The sequence below is a fragment of the Caretta caretta genome, chromosome 2 (assembly GCF_965140235.1).
Source record: "Caretta caretta isolate rCarCar2 chromosome 2, rCarCar1.hap1, whole genome shotgun sequence".
Lineage (NCBI taxonomy): Eukaryota > Metazoa > Chordata > Testudines > Cheloniidae > Caretta > Caretta caretta.
In genome coordinates this window covers 160,947,752-160,970,588 of record NC_134207.1, presented here as the reverse complement: position 1 = coordinate 160,970,588, position 22,837 = coordinate 160,947,752, and the positions used below count along the sequence as shown (strand labels likewise).

The following is a 22,837-nucleotide window of genomic DNA, read 5'->3' as shown; positions in this document are numbered from 1 at the left end:
TATAAACTGTGCCTATTCTAATACATAAACGCTTATATACTTGTTAACATGAAACGTTAAATTTTGTTGGTCTCACCATTTTCTTGTCTGAGGAAAATCCTACTGCCACCCAGCCATCAGTGTCAGCACTCAACTCGAACTCTACATCAGCTCCTATTCTACGATAACTGAGAAAATAGTCACAAGTCTCTGCATTACATCCAGGTTTACCATACCTGGATGAAATAGGAAAACAGAACATGTATCTTTTTCTACCATGCAAAATATGAACAGCTTTTTTGTTCTAGCTTATCTTTGTTTCTACATCGAAAACTTGAAGACAGCATGATTTGTTGCTGTTAATGGTGGTGGTCACATAAATAAAATTTTCAGATATTGGTAGAACATATCATTTCTATACTATATTGTATTTTATATATAATACAATAAATTACAGTGTTAAAAATAATTATCCCTTTATGGTAGGACTGGGTCATGTTGGCTCATTATGGTGAGCACTTATTCAGAGGTGTGGTCCATTGATCTCACTGGGACTATTTACGTAAGTGCTCATCAGGTGTTGAACAACATAGTCCCTGATCATGGTGAATATCTGCAGACAACAAACATTTAGTAAAATGAATGTGGGACATTTACTAGTGTCCCTAGTGAAGTCAAGTAACGGTTTATAAACTGAAAGATATCTGCATTTTTATTCTACACCAACCTAAAGCATCCCTTGGTTTTTCCACAATCATCCACTCTAATTTTTGCAAATGGATCCACAGGAGGAGCAGTAGGGAAAGGGTAACCTGTATAATCAGAATAAACCGCCATTAGATAATGAATGCGGAGTAATACATCAAAATATTGCCACTGTTATTATTTATCTATATTAGAACAGTATCTAAGAGGCCCCAACCAAGATTAGGCCTTCACTGTGCTAGGCACTGTACATAACCTTAGTAAGAGAGAGAGTCCCTGCCCTGAAGAGCTCACAATCTAACTAGACAAAACATGCAAAGAGTAGATAAGAGAAAGTATTATTGGGTTGGATTATCTTGTATGCAAAATGCATTTTGAGGGATGGGGGTGTAGTGGATCCAGAGGCCACTACACCCGATTCTCTGCTGGTAGAAGGTCTTTCCACAAGTCAGCTAGGAATCAGGGATCTGCAATCAGCTCCTTCCTAGTCCCTCCTCCACTGCACTTGAGCTTTGTATCCAGTAGAGAACTGAGTCCGTTATCTCCATTTTAAAGATAGGGCACTGAGGCTATGACGTCTGGTCAGAAAGGGTTAAGCAGCTCGCAGGCTAAATGACCCAGATTCAACCTTTTGAGACATGTTAGATAAATGGTAATTCGGGCCATTCCATGTTAGATAGGCAAGGACTTTGAAATGTAAACCTGTATTGTTAGAGAATTAGAGGTAATAATAATTGTACGTGTTTAGTTATATCTTGTTAGATGTTAACCGTGTAAACAGACAGTTCCTGTATATTACGATAGCTATTCATTCAGAGATCAAAAGGGACTATTAACATTTAGATGAAATGTGAGTGTGATAATGTCACTGTCTACACGTCTCTTTAAAGTCTGTGTTGAACTGCTTAATGGATAAATTACCTTATGTTAATCTATGTAGTAAATCACCAGCAATGTTTGAGAAACAGAAGGTTACATCAAAAGCCTGTTCTTCATCCAAGCCCAGGAACTGTATAAAGTACTCTTGGGATCTGATCCTTTCCTCTCAGATCTGCTTGAGCTTTATTTTGGCAGAAGTTTGAGTCATAAGACTGATACCTCCAGTCGCATCTGGATCACCCGGGGTATGAAACATTGGACGAAATTATGGACTAATTCTAAGAACTCTTTGCAACTAGAAAGCTCCTCATCTTTACTATGAAACTGATCTCAGAACTGTACTCATAAGAATTGGCTGTAAGTGTATATTTGGATAAGATCTGGAATATTCATTAATTTGGGAGATATGTCCAATCCTTTGGGATGAGTAGAACTTTCATATTTGACTTGGCTGTCTTGGAGGGAGCCCAAAGGCTGGGTTGCTATGTTTGGCTTCCGTGTAACCAGTAAGATTATTCTAGAAGCTGTTTTATCTGGTGAATCTAAAAATTGGACTATCCACCAGCTTTGGGGGTTGTCTGCCCCATTCTTTCCAGTTTGCACTGATTTAAGTAATCTCAGCGTGCCCCCCTCCCACACCCCTGGGACCCTCATCACAGAGGACTGGATTTTCAAAAGTATCTGAAGACACCTAACTCCTATGAACTTTCAATGGGCATTAGTCATCTAACTCTCTTAGGCACTTTCAAAAATCCCACTAAGAGAGAATAAGTGATTTCCTTAGGCAGTCTGTGGCAGAACTACGCAGTGAGCACAGGTTTCCTGAGTCTCTGTCCAGAAAATGAATCTTAAAAGTTAAAAGCTGTTAAACCAACATAGTTTCAGTTAACCAACACAGATATGTACAGGGCCTTTTTGATTAATTCTGCATTAAGAATTAAAAAGAATTTTATATTAAATCAAAAGGTAAAAGACAGGTTAAAGATAAAATACACTACATAAATCGGAACACAAAACAACCAGATAACGAAAAAGTCAGGGCTTCAAAATCAGTATGCACTTGCCCATTTGGCACCAGTACACTTTGTGGAATGAGGCTGTGTCTTAAATATAAAGGGAAGGGTAACCACCTTTCTGTATATAGTGCTATAAAATCCCTCCTGGCCAGAGGCAAAACCCTTTCATCTGTAAAGGGTTAAGAAGCTAAGGTAACCTAGCTGGCACCTGACCCAAATGACCAATGAGAGGACAAGATACTTTCAAATCTGGAGGGGGGTGGGGGAACAAAGGGTTTGTCTGTCTGTGTGATGCTTTTGCCGGGAACAGATCAGGAAGGCAGCCTCAGAACTTCTGTTAAGTTAGTAAGTAATCTAGCTAGAAATGCGTTAGACTTCCTTTTGTTTAATGGCTGGTAAAATAAGCTGTGCTAGATGGAATGTATATTCCTGTTTTTGTGTCTTTTTGTAATTTAAGGTTTTGCCTAGAGGGATTCTCTATGTTTTGAATCTGATTACCCTGTAAGGTATTTACCATCCTGATTTTACAGAGATGATTCTTTTACCTTTCCTTTAATTAAAATTCTTCTTTTAAGAACCTGATTGATTTTTCATTGGTCTTAAGATCCAAGGGTTTGGGTTTGTGTTCACCTGTACAAATTGGTGAGGATTCTTATCAAGCCTTCCCCAGGAAAGGGGGTGTAGGTCTTGGGGGGATATTTTGGGGGAAGACATCTCCAAGTGGGCTCTTTCCCTGTTCTTCGTTTAAAACGCTTGATGGTGGCAGCATAGGGTTCAAGAACAAGGCAAAGTTTGTACCTTGGGAAAGTTTTTAACCTAAGCTGGTAAGGATAAGCTTAGGGGGTCTTGCATGCGGGTCCCCACATCTGTATCCTAGAGTTCAGAGTGGGGAAGGAAGCGTGACAGGCTGAGTGAACATCGTTTTTGAAACCTTACATTTTGAATTTCCTGATCTTTCTGGGTTCAGGTTTTCAGCCTTTATGTTGGTATTTGAATTTGATATTCTTTTCTTCAACTGACAGGAAAAGAAAGAACTAGCTGTGGCACTAAGAAGTTTTGCAGCTGCGTTTTCACTTCCTCAGGAGTTTTAAGCTGCACCACTCAACAGAAATACAACTATCGTTGTCACACTATTGGAGCTGTGCACTATTGCACCACTCCATAGTGCATACTGCAGTCAGCAATATAACTGAAAGCTTTTACTGCAGGCAAACAAAGGAGAGTTTTCACTGCCTAAAACCTCGTTATTTAACCCCTTCCCTTCCTCTATCTTTTCAAGCAGCTATTTTTCAAAGCTGTTCAGCCACACATGAAGTTTGAAGCTTTAAAGTTCAGCCCCATTTATTTATTTTAAAATGTATAAAATATGCTCAATACATATCTAGGCACATATATGATATTTAACATAACACGTGGCTTTTTAAAAGTTAAAAAAAATCAGACTTCTTCACCGCATATGAAATTATACACCAGCACAGCCACTCCCCTCCCTGCTCAGGCAAAAGCCTGAGAATACAAGATGAGCCTTGCACTGTGGCCCAAAGATCAACTACTCATATTCTACCCAACCAGCAAGGGAAGTTAATTCCTAAACTGATAGTCCTTCAATAGAATGTCCTTCCTCAAACTCCATGGGTTTAAATCTTCGGGATTGTTAATAGCTCTACCCACCTGTCATAAATATAAAGGGAAGGGTAAACCCCTTTGAAATCCCTCCTGGCCAGGGGAAAGCTCCTCTCACCTGTAAAGGGTTAAGAAGCTAAAGGTAACCTTGCTGGCACCTGACCAAAATGACCAATGAGGAGACAAGATACTTTCAAAAGCTGGGAGGAGGGAGACAAACAAAGGGTTTGAGTCTGTCTGTATGCTGCTCTTGCCAGAGACAGAACAGGAATGGAGTCTTAGAACTTTTAGTAAGTAATCTAGCTAGGTATGTGTTAGATTATGATTTCTTTAAATGGCTGAGAAAAGAATTGTGCTGAATAGAATAACTATTTCTGTCTGTGTACTTTTTTTGTAACTTAAGGTTTTGCCTAGAGGGGTTCTCTATGTTTTGAATCTAATTACCCTGTAAGATATCTACCATCCTGATTTTACAGGGGGGATTTCTTTATTTCTATTTACTGCTATTTTTTATTAAAAGTCTTCTTTTAAAAAACTGAATGCTTTTTCATTGTTCTCAGATCCAAGGGTTTGGGTCTGTGGTCACCTATGCAAATTGGTGAGGCTTTTTATCCAACATTTCCCAGGAAAGGGGGGGTGCAAGTGTTGGGAGGATTGTTCATTGTTCTTAAGATCCAAGGGTCTGGGTCTGTAGTCACCTAGGCAAATTGGTGAGGCTTTTTACCAAACCTTGTCCAGGAAGTGGGGTGCAAGGTTTTGGGAAGTATTTTGGGGGGACAGACGCGTCCAAACAGCTCTTCCCCAGTAACCAGTAATTGTTTGGTGGTGGTAGCGGCCATTCCAAGGATAACGGGTGTAATATTTTGTACCTTGGGGAAGTTTTGACCTAAGCTGGTAAAGATAAGCTTAGGGGGTTTTTCATGCAGGTCCCCACATCTGTACCCTAGAGTTCAGAGTGGGGGAGGAACCTTGACATGGTGGCACAGTGGTGGGATTAACCTGAAATCATTTGAGATCCAGTTGAGATTTTTTGAACTAGAAATACAGATTTTAAAAAGGAAAATTTTTTTTTCTTTGGAAAGAAAGTCCAGAAAGCAGCTTTGAAACTGAAAGCAGCTTGGTTTCTCTCTGCTTTGTGGCCAAGCAGAGACAAAAGGGGATTATCTTGTGAATTGCAGGTTTTTTTTGCCTGGAGGCAGGGTACTTAACTCCTGCAGCGAAATTCACAGTCTTCCATCCCAGAGGTTTTTTTTTCTTTTCTTCCTAAAAGTAAATAGGGGGTGTGTGTTCTACCCATTTGCTTTTTCTTTGGGCTGGGTAAGCAGGTTTCCAAGTAGTTGGAGGTTTTTTGCTTTAATTTGGGCCCAGAGCAGAGACAAGGGAATTGTCTTTTTCTGTAGGCTGACAATCACTATCAGAGAATAGGTATTCTATTGCAGCACAGCAAAATTTTACAGCCAAGTTTTGTTTGTTTATTTCTAAACCTCAGGTGTAAAGTTAGTTAAAAACAGAGAGGTTAGAATGACCAAATCCTCAGCTCAACTACAGCTGGAATTAGCCAAATTTCAGGCTGAGGAAAGACAAAGGGAACATGAAAGACAGATAGAACTCATGCGGCTGGAGAAGGAGGTACAGGAGGCTGCCCACAAGAGGGAAATGGAGGCAAGGAAGCATGTGGAGGAGGAGAAGGAAAAAGAGAGGAAGCATGTGGAGGAGGAGAAGGAAAAAGAGAGGAAGCATGTGGAGGAGGTGGAGAGGATAAAGGCCCAGCAGAATATACCAACAAACCCTAGCAATCCTTCTCCAGGTACCACTTCCCATCCCAGAAAGTTCCCCACCTACAAGGCAGGTGATGATACTGAGGCCTTCTTAGAAAACTTTGAAAGGGCCTGCCTTGGGTACAACACCTCTACTGACCAATACATGGTAGAGCTGAGGCCGCAGCTCAGTGGACCCTTAGCTGAGGTGGCAGCTGAAATGCCTAAAGAACACATGAACAAGTATGAACTGTTTAAATCCAAGGCGAGAGTCAGAATGGGGATAACACCCGAGCAGTCTCGTCGGAGGTTCAGAGCCCTAAGGTGGAAACCAGACATGTCATTTACCCGACATGCCTACCACATTGTGAAACATTGGGATGCCTGGATATCAGGAGCAAGTGTTGAATCTCCAGTAAATTTGCCCTTCCTAATGCAAATGGAACAATTCTTAGAGGGTGTTCCTGAGGAAATAGAAAGATACATCCTAGACGGGAAGCCCAAAACTGTAATCGAGGCAGGAGAGATTGGAGCCAGATGGGTGGAGGTGGCAGAGAAGAAGAAAACTGGTCGCAGTTGGAGTGGAGACCAGAAGGGACCACCCCAGACCACACCCTATTACCGGGGGCCGCCCAAAGCCCCACCTACCTCCCAAAGAACCCTCCAGACCCCTTATCGTCCCACCACCCCGTTCTCCAGCAACCCTCCTTGCCCCAGTGACCCATCAGCTGGACGATGTTTTAAATGTAACGAGCTGGGGCATGTAAAGGCCAACTGCCCCAAGAACCCCAACAGATTACAGTTCATTGCACCGGAATCACACCAGAGGTCCACAGGCCCAGATACCTCCCAGATACCCTTGGAGCGGAGGGAAACTGTGAGTGTGGGCGGGAAGAAGGTCACCGCGTGGAGGGACACCGGAGCACAAGTGTCAGCTATCCATGCTTCCTTAGTGGACCCCAATTTAATCAACCCAGAGATCCAAGTGACGATTCAACCCTTCAAGTCCAACTCTTTCAATTTGCCTACAGCCAAGTTGCCTGTCCAGTACAAGGGCTGGTCAGGAATGTGGACTTTTGCAGTCTATGATGATTATCCCATCCCCATGCTGTTGGGGGAAGACTTGGCCAATCATGTGAAGCAGGCCAAGAGGGTGGGAATGGTCACCCGCAGCCAGGCTAAACAAGCCGTGAGGCCTAGCTCTGTTCCGGAAACTTCTATCAGGACCCAGTCAGAGGTGATGGACCTGGACCCCAGGCCAATGTCTGCAACAGCAGTAGTGGATCCAGTCCCAGAGACCCAGACGGAACCAGTCCCAGAACCGGAACCAGCCGAACAACCAACACCAGACCCCGTGTCAGCACTGAATCCAGTACTTGCAACCTCAACACCAGAGGGCCCCACCGAACCTGAACTGGCAGCAGCCGATAACCCTACACAAGAGGCTCAGCCGGAGCCTGAATCCCAACATAGTGCACCAGCGGAGAGCGGTTCACAGTCAACAGAAACAGCTCAATCCCCTATATCGCTTCCAGAGGGACCAAGCCTAGGTCCACAATCCCATGAGGAACTGATGTCTCCAGCATCAGGGGAACAGTTCCAGACCGAACAGGAAGCAGATGAAAGCCTCCAGAGAGCTTGGACGGCGGCACGGAGCAACCCACCGCCTCTCAGCTCTTCTAATCGATCCAGGTTTGTTGTAGAAAGAGGACTTTTATACAAGGAAACTCTTTCTGGTGGACACCAGGAAGACTGGCATCCTCAGAGACAGTTGGTAGTTCCAACTAAATACCGGGCCAAGCTCTTGAGCTTAGCCCATGATCACCCTAGTGGCCATGCTGGGGTGAACAGGACCAAAGACCGTTTGGGGGGGTCATTCCACTGGGAGGGAATGGGCAAGGATGTTTCTACCTATGTCCAGTCTTGTGAGGTGTACCAAGGAGTGGGAAAACCCCAAGACCAGGTCAAAGCCCCTCTCCAGCCACTCCCCATCATTGAAGTTCCATTTCAGCGAGTAGCTGTGGATATTCTGGGTCCTTTTCCAAAAAAGACACCCAGAGGAAAGCAGTACATACTGACTTTCATGGATTTTGCCACCCGATGGCCGGAAGCAGTAGCTCTAAGCAACACCAGGGCTAAAAGTGTGTGCCAGGCACTAGCAGACATTTTTGCCAGGGTAGGTTGGCCCTCCGACATCCTCACCGATGCAGGGACTAATTTCCTGGCAGGAACTATGAAAAACCTTTGGGAAGCTCATGGGGTAAATCACTTGGTTGCCACTCCTTACCATCATCAAACAAATGGCATGGTGGAGAAGTTTAATGGAACTTTGGGGGCCATGATACGTAAATTCGTAAATGAGCACTCCAATGATTGGGACCTAGTGTTGCAGCAGTTGCTCTTTGCCTACAGAGCTGTACCACATCCCAGTTTAGGGTTTTCCCCATTTGAACTTGTATATGGCCGTGAGGTTAAGGGGCCATTGCAGTTGGTGAAGCAGCAATGGGAGGGATTTACACCTTCTCCAGGAACTAACATTCTGGACTTTGTAACCAACCTACAGAACACCCTCCGAACCTCTTTAGCCCTTGCTAGAGAAAACTTACAGGATGCTCAAAAAGAGCAAAAAGCCTGGTATGATAAACATTCCAGAGAGCGTTCCTTCAAAGTAGGAGACCAGGTCATGGTCTTAAAGGCGCTCCAGGCCCATAAAATGGAAGCATCGTGGGAAGGGCCATTCATGGTCCAGGAGCGCCTGGGAGCTGTTAATTATCTCATAGCATTCCCCACCTCCAACCGAAAGCCTAAGGTGTACCATATTAATTCTCTAAAGCCCTTTTATTCCAGAGAATTAAAGGTTTGTCAGTTTACAGCCCAGGGAGGAGACGACGCTGAGTGGCCTGAAGGTGTTTACTACGAAGGGAAATGTGGTGGTGGTGTGGAAGAGGTGAACCTCTCCATGACCCTTGGGCGTATGCAGCGACAGCAGATCCAGGAGCTGTGCACTAGCTACGCGCCAACGTTCTCAGCCACCCCAGGACTGACTGAACGGGCATACCACTCCATTGACACAGGTAATGCTCACCCAATTAGGGTCCAACCTTACCGGGTGTCTCCTCAAGCTAAAACTGCTATAGAACGGGAGATCCAGGATATGTTACAGATGGGGGTAATCCGCCCCTCTGGCAGCGCATGGGCATCTCCAGTGGTTCTAGTTCCCAAACCAGATGGGGAAATACGTTTTTGCGTGGACTACCGTAAGCTAAATGCTGTAACTCGCCCAGACAACTATCCAATGCCACGCACAGATGAACTATTAGAGAAACTGGGACGGGCCCAGTTCATCTCTACCTTGGACTTAACCAAGGGGTACTGGCAGGTACCGCTAGATGAATCTGCCAAGGAAAGGTCAGCCTTCATCACACATCTCGGGCTGTATGAATTTAATGTACTCCCTTTCGGGCTGCGAAATGCACCCGCCACTTTCCAAAGACTTGTAGATGGTCTCCTAGCGGGATTAGGAGAATATGCAGTCGCCTACCTTGACGACGTGGCCATATTTTCGGATTCCTGGGCAGACCACCTGGAACATCTACAAAAAGTCCTTGAGCGCATAAGGGAGGCAGGACTAACTGTTAAGGCTAAGAAGTGTCAAATAGGCCTAAACAGAGTGACTTACCTTGGACACCAGGTGGGTCAAGGAACTATCAGCCCCCTACAGGCCAAAGTGGATGCTATCCAAAAGTGGCCTGTCCCAAAGTCAAAGAAACAGGTTCAATCCTTCTTAGGCTTGGCCGGTTATTACAGACGATTTGTACCGCACTACAGCCAAATCACTGCCCCACTGACAGACCTAACCAAAAAGAAACAGCCAAATGCTGTTCAGTGGACCGGAAAGTGTCAGAAGGCCTTTAACAAGCTTAAAGCGACACTCATGTCTGACCCTGTACTAAGGGCCCCAGACTTTGACAAACCGTTCCTAGTAACCACAGATGCATCCGAGCGTGGTGTGGGAGCAGTTTTAATGCAGAAAGGACCTGATCAAGAATTCCACCCTGTAGTGTTTCTCAGCAAAAAACTGTCTGAGAGGGAAAGCAACTGGTCAGTCACTGAAAAAGAATGTTATGCCATTGTCTACGCTCTGGAAAAGCTACGCCCATATGTTTGGGGACGGCGTTTCCACCTGCAAACCGACCATGCTGCACTGAAGTGGCTTCACACCGTCAAGGAAACTAACAAAAAACTTCTTCGGTGGAGTTTAGCTCTCCAAGATTTTGATTTCGACGTCCAACACATCTCAGGAGCTTCTAACAAAGTGGCTGATGCACTCTCCCGTGAAAGTTTCCCAGAATCAACTGGTTAAAATCGTCCTTGAGATGTGGAAAATATTGTTAGTCTTTATGTACTTGGTAGTATATTTAGAGATGCATGTGTCTTATTAACTCTGTTTTTCCTAGAGCTCCAGGAAGAAATCCCAGCCAGTGTTTCACCCTAGCTGAGATTTGGGGGGCGTGTCATAAATATAAAGGGAAGGGTAAACCCCTTTGAAATCCCTCCTGGCCAGGGGAAAGCTCCTCTCACCTGTAAAGGGTTAAGAAGCTAAAGGTAACCTTGCTGGCACCTGACCAAAATGACCAATGAGGAGACAAGATACTTTCAAAAGCTGGGAGGAGGGAGACAGACAAAGGGTTTGAGTCTGTCTGTATGCTGCTCTTGCCAGAGACAGAACAGGAATGGAGTCTTAGAACTTTTAGTAAGTAATCTAGCTAGGTATGTGTTAGATTATGATTTCTTTAAATGGCTGAGAAAAGAATTGTGCTGAATAGAATAACTATTTCTGTCTGTGTACTTTTTTTGTAACTTAAGGTTTTGCCTAGAGGGGTTCTCTATGTTTTGAATCTAATTACCCTGTAAGATATCTACCATCCTGATTTTACAGGGGGGATTTCTTTATTTCTATTTACTGCTATTTTTTATTAAAAGTCTTCTTTTAAAAAACTGAATGCTTTTTCATTGTTCTCAGATCCAAGGGTTTGGGTCTGTGGTCACCTATGCAAATTGGTGAGGCTTTTTATCCAACATTTCCCAGGAAAGGGGGGGTGCAAGTGTTGGGAGGATTGTTCATTGTTCTTAAGATCCAAGGGTCTGGGTCTGTAGTCACCTAGGCAAATTGGTGAGGCTTTTTACCAAACCTTGTCCAGGAAGTGGGGTGCAAGGTTTTGGGAAGTATTTTGGGGGGACAGACGCGTCCAAACAGCTCTTCCCCAGTAACCAGTAATTGTTTGGTGGTGGTAGCGGCCATTCCAAGGATAACGGGTGTAATATTTTGTACCTTGGGGAAGTTTTGACCTAAGCTGGTAAAGATAAGCTTAGGGGGTTTTTCATGCAGGTCCCCACATCTGTACCCTAGAGTTCAGAGTGGGGGAGGAACCTTGACACCACCTCACTGGCTGATCTCAGCTAATATATGGAATCTGTGGAATCCTGGAAGAGGAAGCCCTCCAGGCAAACAGGCAATTGCCCCAAATCACCTATTGGGATTTCTCAGAGAGGAAAGAAAGAACTACTCAAGTGCAACACTGTCTAAGCTAGCTATGGTCTGCAAACAAGTCAGCGAAAATCTTGTCACAAATGAATGGAGGCCTTCAGACTGATCTAAAAATCAGTGAGAATACTTTCCATTGCTAAGAGATCAGTGTGACGAGTACAGCTTTCATACCAAATCCAGGCCTAAAGCCAGACCGAAAGAACGAGATGAGAGAAATGAGAAGTGTCTGCGGTTTCCAAATTGTCTTGCCACAATTTTTGTCAATAATCTTTCCTCAAAAGGTAAGATTAGGAACAGGGCAATTACTGGTAAGATTGCTATGGTAAAATGATGGCTTCTTAAACAAAACCCTAACAACTGTTCATGTGAGGGATGCTGGTAATCAGCGCTCCTCTAAGGAGTCACTAGCAGTATCAATGGATAATGGACATAATACTGCCCTACTTCATTTTACTAGCCAAGAAAGTAAAGGCTCCAAATCACAGATGGTAGCTAGAAACTCTGTGACTGAAACTGTCCAGGACTGTGCCAGAAAAGATGATATATCTATCCCCTCCAGAAATGGTTTTGCCACCACAAAAGCAGCCAATTTTTTATCTAAATCACATCGATCTTGTCAGCACAACAACTGGAAAACTTCTGATGGCAAGAAAGAACTGATTCTTGTATCTGAGTGGAGGCAACCAGGCATGATCAACCCATCACACACCTGGAAAAGCTCTGACAAATGGATTTCACAGATAGGGAAAAACTTTCTTCACCATCACCACTTAAAACAATACTGCAATCAATGTGACTGCATGATTTTTGCCACGGACATTAGTCTCTATCCTATATGCCTCATCTGTCACAGGTCATCTTTATACCAAGGTAACCTGTGAAAAGAGAATGCTTGGCTGCCACTGCATAGATGGTTGAGGACAGAAGACAGACTGCACCTCAGAACCAACAATAAAATAGGCTACAGATAGCAGGATATTCTGCTAAGAGAAATGTGAAACCTAACTGGGTCTTCCAGTCTCTGCATGAGGTCCAGTGCAAGGGTCTCCTGCCCAATGGGAGTATACGTGAGCCCTGATTTGCAAGTGGTGGGAATAGAGACTTGGCACATTTAGCCTGAAAGGCTGTGTACCCATGAGGAGAACACTTGAGCGTTCTCTAGGAGAGACAAGGTTGTATTCCCTGCGAAAGCGCAGGGCGCAGCGTTAGGCACCTCTGTGACCCCAGCACTGTCGCAGTGCCTGATTCCAAGTTCTTGCTCCAAAGCCTGGAGACACCAATAATGGTTACTGTAAACTGAGACTGGTGGTAGAGCTCTCAGCACCCCAGCCAAAAGGAAGGGCAGCTAGGAGGGGTGCCCAAGCCAGGGAGAGGAGGGGGAGCGATGCTCATTTTGCCAGTCCTTTTTCCCAGGATGAAGAGCATTTGATTGTCAATAGCAAATATGTCTGACACCCAAAACACAGCTCCGACCCACAGAAGGGCAGATTTCTCTCTCCCTCTCTTCGTTTGCGACGAGCCTCAGTCTACTGCGACCCCTGCACCAGGCCTCGCCTCCGACACTCCCCTTTCGGCACCCGCCCCAGGAGCCACGGGCCCTGCACGACGGGAGCTGACGGGCGTGGGGCTGGCTCCAAACGTGCCCCAGAAAGTGCCGCCCCACAGCAGCAGCTCGGAGGCCCCCGCCCGGCCACAGCAGGGAACGGACGCCGCCGAGTTACTAGCCAACGTGCTGAAACGACAACACGGGGCCAGGCGGCTCCACGGCACAGACAGGAGGGCAGCAGGGCGACGGGGAGGGAGACCCGGCCAGGAACGGGGCCGAGAAGGGAGCAGCCCATCCCCCCACCATGGACCCTCCACCAGCCTTGTGCAGCTTCCCACTGCCGATGCATCCAGCTCCCTCCATTCCCCCCCTGTGTCCCAATGCATCCAGCTCCAGTCTCCCCCTCATTCCGATGCACGCTTCATCTTCCCCCGGGCATCCAGCTCCTTCTCTCCCTCCCCTCGGATGCATGCTCCACATATTTCCCGCTCCAGTGCATTTAGCTCCATTATTCCCCTCCGTCCTGTATATTCTTCACCCTCCCCCGTTCATCCAGCTCCATTCTCCAGCTCCCCTTGGTGCATCCCCCCCCAGTGTCTCAGGGCATCCAGCTCCATTCTCCCTTCCCACCCCGCATCAGTGCATTTCAGCTCCAGTCTCCCCCTCATTCCTGCATGTTTCATCCTCCCCGGTGCATCCAGCTCCTCCTCTCCCTCCCCTTGGGTGCATGCTCCATCCCCGCCCCCGTGTCCCAGTGCATTATTCCCCTCCCTCCTGTATATGCTTCTCCCCCGGCACCCCTCCCCCGCTCCCCTTGGTGCATTTCAGCTCCACTCTCCCCTTCATTCCCGCATGCTTCACACACACACACCCGTGCATCCAGCTCCTCTCCCTGCCCTCGCTGCATGCTTCCTCCTCCCAGCTCAATTCGCCCCCCCCCTTCCCCCGCGGCCTCGGGGCACCTCACCGGGCCGGGGGTTGCAGCTTCCTCCTCCTACCCCAACAGGAGGCTCCCCACCCCGCGCCCCCCGGCCCCCTCACCCTCCTCGGAGAGGTAGCGCAGATCGTAGAACTCGCTGGCGAAGGTGCCGTACGAGGAGTCGTGCTGCTGCCGCTGCGGCTCCTCCCGGGCCCCCCGCTCCCCGTCCCCGCGGCCCCCTCCCCGCGCCCCGCCGCTCTCGTCGGCCGGGCTGGCGGAGGAGGCTGCGGGGCCGGCGAGCAGCAGCAGCCAAGCGCCCCAGCGCAGCGGAGACATGGCGGCCCCGCAGCCGGGAGAGGCGCAGAGCGAGGCGTGCGGCGGCGTCCTGCGAGGGGAGGGGCAGCGGGCTCCTGGAGCCCGTGCGCCCCCCAGCTGGAATGGGGGGGCTCCCCGGCCGCCCTCCCGCAGTGACCTGTGCATAGCGCGCCCCTGGCAGCGAGTGGTTGATGGGAAGGGCGGAGCCTGCGATTGAGCGACCCCCCAGTAGAGAGGCCGATCCGGAAACCTGAGACGAGGGGAACAACCCCACCGGCTTCCAGCAGGCGGGATGGGCTCTGGGTTCATGCAGACCGGCGGGCGGGGAAACGCGCTCTGCTCCGAAGTAGGGAAAGGTTTGGAGTGAAGGGAACTTCTCACTCCCAAGTAAATCACTGCGGTTACTCCCTGGTGCACTGAAATGACTCAGGGCGCGAGGAGAAAGAGGCATCGGGGGTCGGGGCGGCGCTGGCCTGGAGCAAACGGAGGCGGCCGCGGCAGGTGCCACAGACTGGGAGCAGGGAGAGGCACCAGGACCCAGAGTGAAGAAAATTGTGTCTGCTGCTGGTGCAATGCATTCTCTCTCCTCTAGCTGCACAGAGATGGTGGAGTGCTGTGCTGGAGGGGAAGGAGGGCGCAAGAGACCTAACAGGCGGCCAAGAGCAAAGGTGCGAGGCAATAACAGAAAGCAGCAGGAGCTGCAGGGAGAGAGGAGGAGGAGGCTCTTATCTACCTCTCCAGGAGCCTGGACTTATTAACCCCAACTTCTCAGGGAGCTTCCTGTTTCCCTGAACCCAGTTGAGGAGAACAGGCAGTTAACTGAAGTAGTAGGAGCCAGTTAGGCCCTTAAGACGCTGATAGCTTCCCTCACTCAGGCCTTGATACCAGCCTGCTTATTTGTCCCCTTCAGTTGAGTGTTGAGAGCCACTATAGCTGGCACAGAACAGCAGTCATTAGTGAAAGAAGAAAACGCCCCTTTGGGGCAGCATTCAGAAAAAGAAAGAAAAGCTTCCTTTGCTATCTAAGCAGGAAGGAGCTCTCCTGCAATATATAGACACAAATGTTCACGATGAGCCTTCCGGCCCCAGTGAGGATGTGAGCAGTGAGGAGATGCCTGATCTTCCAGTTAGTCAGAGTGCCGGTGACCTGGCAGCTACTGCAGCATCCATGTCTCCATCTCAAATGGATGTAACCACACACATTCCTAAAGAAAAGTGTAGATCAGAGAAGAGTGTGGTGGAGACGCAAGAAACAGCTGCTGCTGAGTTTGGTTCCTTAAGTCTAGATGATCCAGGACTGTGGACCCACTTGAGCAGTAGCCTGAGGGAATTCCTTGTACTGCACAGGCCACAGCAAGTGAAAAACTTCATGTTCCCCAAAGACAATGAAAATAGAAGTTTCCATGCAACACATTACTGGAGTGAAATCCCCAATGGTGACAAAGTGGAGAGGCCATGTCTTATGTACTCAAAAGCCCAGAATGCTGCATACTGGTTTTGTTGCAAACTCTTCCAGTCTAATGTTCTAGCCACATTGGGTTCTACAGGAACAAAGGACTGAAAAAATCTAGCAAGAAATCTGGCATGCCACAAGAAGGCAGCAAATCACCAGAGAGCATTCCATAGGTGGAAAGAGCGTGAGATGAGACTAAGGTTAAAGGCCACCACAGATGATTGGCATCAAGAGAAGATTGCATCAGAGTCTCTTTACTGGCAAAATGTTCTGAAAAGGCTCATTGCCATTGTGAGAATGCTTGCTACCCAAAACCTAGCACTGCGTGGCACTTCAGATCAGCTGTATGTGCCAAACAATGGAAACTTCCTTAAAATTGTGGAGCTGATGGCTGAGTTTGATGCTGTACTCCAGGAGCATCTAAGAAGGGTCACCACCCAAGAAATGTACACACACCACTACCTTGGAAAAACAATTCAAATTGAGATCACACAGTTACTGGCAAAAAAAGTCAAACAGAAGATTGTGGCAGATCTGAAGTCAGCAAGATATTACTCTGTTATTCTGGACTCCACACCTGACATCAGCCATACAGAACAAATGACTTTAATGGTGCGTTTTGTAACAACAGAACATAGTGAAAATGTCCCTGCAATGGTGAGACTGTCAGAGAGCATTTTCTAGAATTTATTGACATTGATGATACTACAGGAGCTGGTATGACAAATGTGCGTCTTAAAAAGCTGGAAGATATGGGAATTGCGATAGCTGACATGAGAGGTCAGGGCTGCGATAATGGTGCCAAAATGAGAGGAAAGAACAGGAGTGCAGACACGGATCCAAGAATTAAACCCTCGAGCTTTTTTTGTCCCATGCAGTTCTCATTCATTGAACTTGGTGGTCGGTAATGCAGCATCAGCTTCTAGTGAGGCTGCTGAATTTTTTAATGTAATTCAAAGCATCTATGTTTTTTTCTGTGCATCAACTCATTGATGGCAAATTTTGAAGCAACATGTATCTGGGAACATCCTCTCTGACACTGAAACCACTGAGTGCCACACGATGGGAAAGTCGAGTGGAGGCGATAAAGCCTATCAAACACCAAATTGGGAAGATAGATGATGCCACAGTTGCCATTATGGAGGATAATGCTATGACAGGAACTGTTCATGGGAGAACAGTGGCAGAGGGAAATGGAATCACCAGAAACATACAGAACTTCAAATTTCTGTGTGGCTTAGTGTTGTGGCATGACATACTGTTTGAAATAAAGGTTGTGAACAAGAGACTCCAAGGTGTTGACCTTGATATATCTGGAGCAATGGAACAACTGGAGAAAGCAAAGTCATACCTACAGTCTTACCGGTCAGATGAGGGATTCCAAAACGTTCTGAAGAGTGCACAGAAGTTGGCAGAGGAACTTCGCACTGAATCTATTTTCCCACCCATTTCGGAATACAAGAGTCACCGAAGAAGATGACATTTTGATTACGAGGCACGAGATAAGCCCATAAGAGACCCCAAACAACAATTCAAAGTTGAATTCTTTAACCAGGTGCTAGACTGTGCAATACAGTCAGTTGAAGAACATTTCATGCAGCTCAAGGAACACAGCAGTGTATTTGGGATGTTGTATGATATTCCAAAACTCCTCACTATACCTGAAGAAGACCTACACCAGCAATGCAGGGCACTAGAGACAGTGTTGACACATGATGACATGTGCGATATTGATGCGAGTGATTTAGGTCATGAACTGAAAGCCCTTTCAAGATACATTTCAGCAGGATCAATTCCAAAGGCTGTTCTGGAATATATGTGCACAAATACGATGACCGCCCTCTTTCCAAATGATTTTGTTGCTCTGCGCATACTTCTAACACTTCCTGTAACAGTTGCCAGTGGAGAACTCAGCTTCTCCGAGCTGAAGTTAATAAAAACACATCTACGCTCCATAATGACACCGGAGAGGCTGGTCGGCCTTGCAACCATCTCAACAGAGCATGAGCTGGCCCTGACTATGGATCTTCAGCAGGAAGCAGTTCATATCTTTGCAACCAAGAAGGCACGGAAAGCACCACTTTGATTATTCAAACAGATAAAAATGCCAGTGTTTACTATGCAGACAAGAAAAGTTACATTTGCTGTTCAGGCGTTTGAAAGTTAAGTGTTACTTAAAATTTTTGAACAAGGCATTTTAAGTTGTTAGTTCTCCTTTATTGGGGTAGGTAGCAGAGCAGTACTATGAGAGGAATAGAACAGGAAGAAGGCAGAATTGAGACCTTTCAAAGTTTTGGCCCAAGCGAAGGAGTATGGGGGCATCATTTGAGCTCTCCTCTTCAGGTGCCAAAATGTTGTGGGTCAGCTTTGGATTGGGGGGGATCATCAGCTGAAAAGTGAGCTCCATGGAAAATGCATTGGACCCTATGGCTTGTCTTGTCCACAGATGTCATCCGTTTGCCCTGGTGAGAGAGAGAATGGGGCAGAAATAATTTCCCAAGGCAAATAAACGGAAACAAGTAGATTCTCACTGAGGGAAAAACCCAGTAAACAAATCAGCAGAGGGTGGTGGTGTAAATGAACCCACATTTATAAGCTTCCCCCACATTAATAAATAACACATCACATACGTTTTGACTAATGACTTCTCTCCCATGGTATGAAAGTATTGGGTATAGTTCCAGGCAGTGGTATTGCCCTTTGGTTGTATTCACCAACTGATCCACTGTGGTCTCTAGGTCCCTCATTTAGTGAAGTATTCAAGCATTAGCTGCAAGGTGATTCCAGTGGGACTTAAGTACCTTCTTAAAGTTAATTATGTGGTTTAGTGCTTCCTGAATTGTGATTCCTGTACATTAATGTTAATTGCAGGGCATGTGCCTTTTGCCACCTTTATATGCTTTTCTAGCATCTTCATTAAATTTTAAAGTTTTAATATTGACATGCTTATTTACATTATCTGATGCTAAAAATAGTTTATAAAGAAACTATTTAAGTAAACCAGGCCCTAGATACTATAGAGGCCCATATCAGTACATAGATTGATTTAAAAGTTAAAACCTTTATTTAATTTTTTTGTCTATTAATATTGATTTTTAAAATGCTCTTCTGTGGGCCACTGTTGCTCCCAGTTATTTATCCTCTGCTACAGTTGCCACGTAACCTATGCTCCTTAACTATGGAGTTCAGAATAAACCTTTGAGTATCCAGTAGAGGACAGTGGTGCACAGAAAGCAGAAGTCAGTACATGGCGATATGTTAGCTGGGTGGAGAAGCTAGAAATTTTTAGAAAAAAAGTAAAGAAAAAAGTGCAAAAGGATTTTAGGCCTTATGCAAATACACCATACTTCCAGGTAACCTACAGAAAGCTATAGGGGAGCAACATCAGGCTAAAACATCAAATATCGAGTGGGCCACTTGTTGCTACCAAACTTTGTATTGCTAGAGAGAAACTAGTGGATCAGGATAACAGGAAGGTAACTAATGCTACATCTTATTCTTTTTGACAAAAAATTAAGTCTGATGAAGATTTTCCCCTTAAAGATAGCTCATCAACTGCTGTTGAGGAAGCATTTACTCAGCAATGGAACAGCTGTCAGCTGCATAATCTGTTTGCATGCATACAAAAAGACCTTAAGGCACTTTGACAGGGAGGATGCTGCATAGTAAATACTGGATTATGCTGTTACAGTTATAAACATTTTAGGATCTTTATTATTTATTACAGGTATTTATATGGAATCTATCACGATAATACTGAGAGTCAATACACTGTCCTTAACTTCAGTGGCATTATGCTGATTTACACCAGCTGAGGATCTGGTCTAGATTTCCTCCCTCCTGTACAGACATTAAACATGCCCTACCGTGTTTCTTAGGAGTAAAGGTTTTCCCTGTTATTCTTTGCCAAATTGTTTCGTATGCTGCTTGGTTGCCAATGCCACAATAAGGGCTGCATATGAGATGCAATGTGATCAACTGGTTAGAGCATGTGGAATTAGGAGTCTTGGGTTCTAATATGTTAGACAGTGACTCATTATGATGGTGTATGATTGAATATGACCATTTATATCATTGATATTATCGCTGTTATACATTTGCAACAAATCTTGTACAAGGTACGTCTTGTAAGGTGTCAATGGAAGAGTTATGATTTGCTAAGTCTGATTATCCTGTTTATATGCATGTATCATCTTTGTATATGAATTTATGATACATACTAGTATCTTACAGATGTGTTGTATTCCTGGATAACAGGTTGGGGCATTCACCAGGTGGGGAGGGAAAATGAAAATAGGTAGATGGACGTGTGCCCTCTGTGGCATGAGTTTCAAAAACAGTCAAGGGAAAAAGGGGTAAACAGTGAAGTGGCAAAGTTTGTAGAGGATACAAAATTATTCAAGATAATTAAATCCAAAGCAGACAGAAAAGAGATACAAAAGGGATCTTACAAAACTGGGTGATTGGGCAACAAAATGGCAGATGAAATTCAATGTTGAGAAATGCAAAGAAGTGCATGCTGGAAAACATTATCCCAACTATACATATAAAATGATGGGGTCTACATCAGTTATTGCCACTCAAGAAAGAGATCTTGGAGTCATCGTGGATAGTTTTCTGAAAATATCTGCTTAATGCGTAGCAGCAGTCAAAACGCTAATGAAGTGGTAGGAACCATTAGGAAAGGGATAGACAGTAAAACAGTAACTATCACAATGCTACCATATAAATCTATGGTAGGCCCACACATTGAAAAAATGCATTCAGTTTGGGTCTACCCATTTCAAAAAGGATATACTAGAACTGGAAAAGGTACAGAGAAGAGCAACTAAAATGATGAGGGGGATGGAACAGCTTCCGTAGGAGGAGAGATTAAAAAGACTGGGACTGTTTAGCTTGGAAAAGAGACGACTAAGAGGGTGTGACCTGGGTCCCAGTGGGGACCAGCTGTGGTCAGTCAATTAGGGTGAACTGCAAAAAAGCTGGTGGATATTGCAATACTTAGATTTACCAAGCCAGCATAAACAGCTTCTTTATTACCTTACTGGTTACTCAGAAGTCCAAACAACACAGTTCCCTTAAGTGATCCAGCCTCAGGCCTCCATCCAGGTACATAAGTCAAATATGATGATTTCTGAAAATCTAATTTCATCATATAAAAGAAAAGGTTCTACCAATCCCAGAGGATCGGACACATTACCTCCCAGGTTATTGAATATTCCAGATCTTACCCACATACACACTACAGCCAATTCTTAACAACGAACCTAAAAACATTTTTAAAAAACAAAAGAGAGAGAGAGTATGGTTAAAAGATCAATATACATACAGACGAGCTTAATCCTTGAGGTTCAGATTCATTGCAGAGATGGTGAGCTTCATAGTTGCAAACAGTTCCTTTAGAATTTAGTTCATAGGTTATGATCCAATGTTCAATATCATTTCAGGGTGTTCCAGCTTAGGAGTGTGATCTCAGTCCTTATGGCTTAAGTTTCCCCCTGTAAGAAGCCTCAAGCAGATCTGAGATGACAGAATCAGGATCCAACTGTCTTTTATACAGTGTTCTAGCATTCATTTGATCACACAGTCCTGGTTAAACAATAGGCTTTTAATGTAACCTTTTGCTTTCTAAACACCACCAGTAATTAGTTAAACAAATTAACATAGGGCAATTTATTCATTAGGCAATCTATTACAAACTTCAAAGAGACATATAGACAATGACATTATTTTACCCAAGATTCATCTAAATGTTAATATTCCCCTTTGATCTCTGAATTAATAGTTATAGTGACACATAGGAACTGTCTGTTTACATGCTAGCATTAAAGGTACACACAATTAGTATCACTTGTAACTTCTAACAATATAGGTTTGCATTTCAAAGTTCTAGTCTACTTAACAGGAATGGCCCTAATTACCATTCACATATCTTTCTAACAAGTCTATAAAGGTCACTTTGGGTTAGTTAGCCTGCAAGCTGTTTAAACCTTTCTGGCCATGTGTTACACTTAGTATAAGATTTGCTGCAATTATACAGCAGTGGTAGCAACAATGGTTTGCATGGTTATATTTTAATCAGACTACGTCACAGGCGATCTATGACAGAGGTCTATAAAATCATGAATGGTATGGAGAAAGTGACTAAGGAAGTGTTATTTACCCCTTCACATAACACGAGAACAAGGTATCACCAAATGAAATTAATAGGCAGCAAGTTTAAAACAAACATAAGGAGGTACTTCTTTCCACAATTCACAGTCTACCTGTGGAACTCATTGCCAGGGGATATTGTGAAAGCCAAAAATGTAAGTGGGTTCAAAAAAGAATGATATAAGTTCATGGAGGATAGATCCATCAATGGCTATTAATATAAGAATGGCCATACTAGGTCAGACCAAAGGTCCATCCAGCCCAGTATCCTGTCTTCCGACAATGGCCAATGCCAGGTGAACCTAACTGGTAAGGATCAAGTGATCTCTCTCCTGCCATCCACCTCCACCCTCTGACAAACAGAGGCTAGGAACACCATTCCTTACCCATCCTGGCTAATAGCCATTAATGGACTTAACCTCCATGAATTTATCCAGTTCTCTTTTAAACCCTGTTATACTTCTAGCCTTCACAACCTCCTCAGGCAAGGAGTTTCGCAGGTGGACTGTGTGCTGTGTGAAGAAGAACTTCCTTTTATTTGTTTTAAACCTGCTGCCCATTAATTTCATTTGGTGGCCCCTAGTTCTTATATTGTGGGAACAAGTAAATAACTTTTCCTTATTCATTTTCTCCACACCACTCATAATTTTATATACCTCTATCATATCCCGCCTTAGTCTCCTCTTTTCCAAGCTGAAAAGTCCTAGCCTCTTTAATCTCTCCTCATATGGGACCTGTTCCAAACCCCGAATCATTTTAGTTGCCCTTTTCTGAACCTTTTCTAATGCCAGTATATCTTTTTTCAGATGAGGGGACCACATCTGTACACAGTATTCAAGATGTGGGGGTACCATGGATTTATATAAGGGCAATAAGATATTCTCCGTTTTATTCTCTATCCCTTTTTTAATTATTCCTAACATCCCGTTTGCTTTTTTGACCACC

General features: G+C 45.0%; 1 protein-coding gene across 1 annotated transcript in view; it reads right to left on the bottom strand.

Moving 5' to 3' along the window:
* Positions 1–14,478, bottom strand: part of FRRS1L (ferric chelate reductase 1 like) — a 29,679-nt gene extending 15,201 nt beyond the window's left edge. The window contains exons 1-3 of the mRNA XM_048839323.2: positions 14,095–14,478; positions 707–791; positions 77–215 (exon numbers count right to left, since the gene is read on the bottom strand). Coding sequence (XP_048695280.2) covers positions 77–215; positions 707–791; positions 14,095–14,452 — 582 coding nt within the window. The 5' untranslated portion in view covers positions 14,453–14,478. The remainder of the gene's footprint in view (positions 1–76; positions 216–706; positions 792–14,094) is intronic.
* Positions 14,479–22,837: the final 8,359 nt, after the last annotated feature.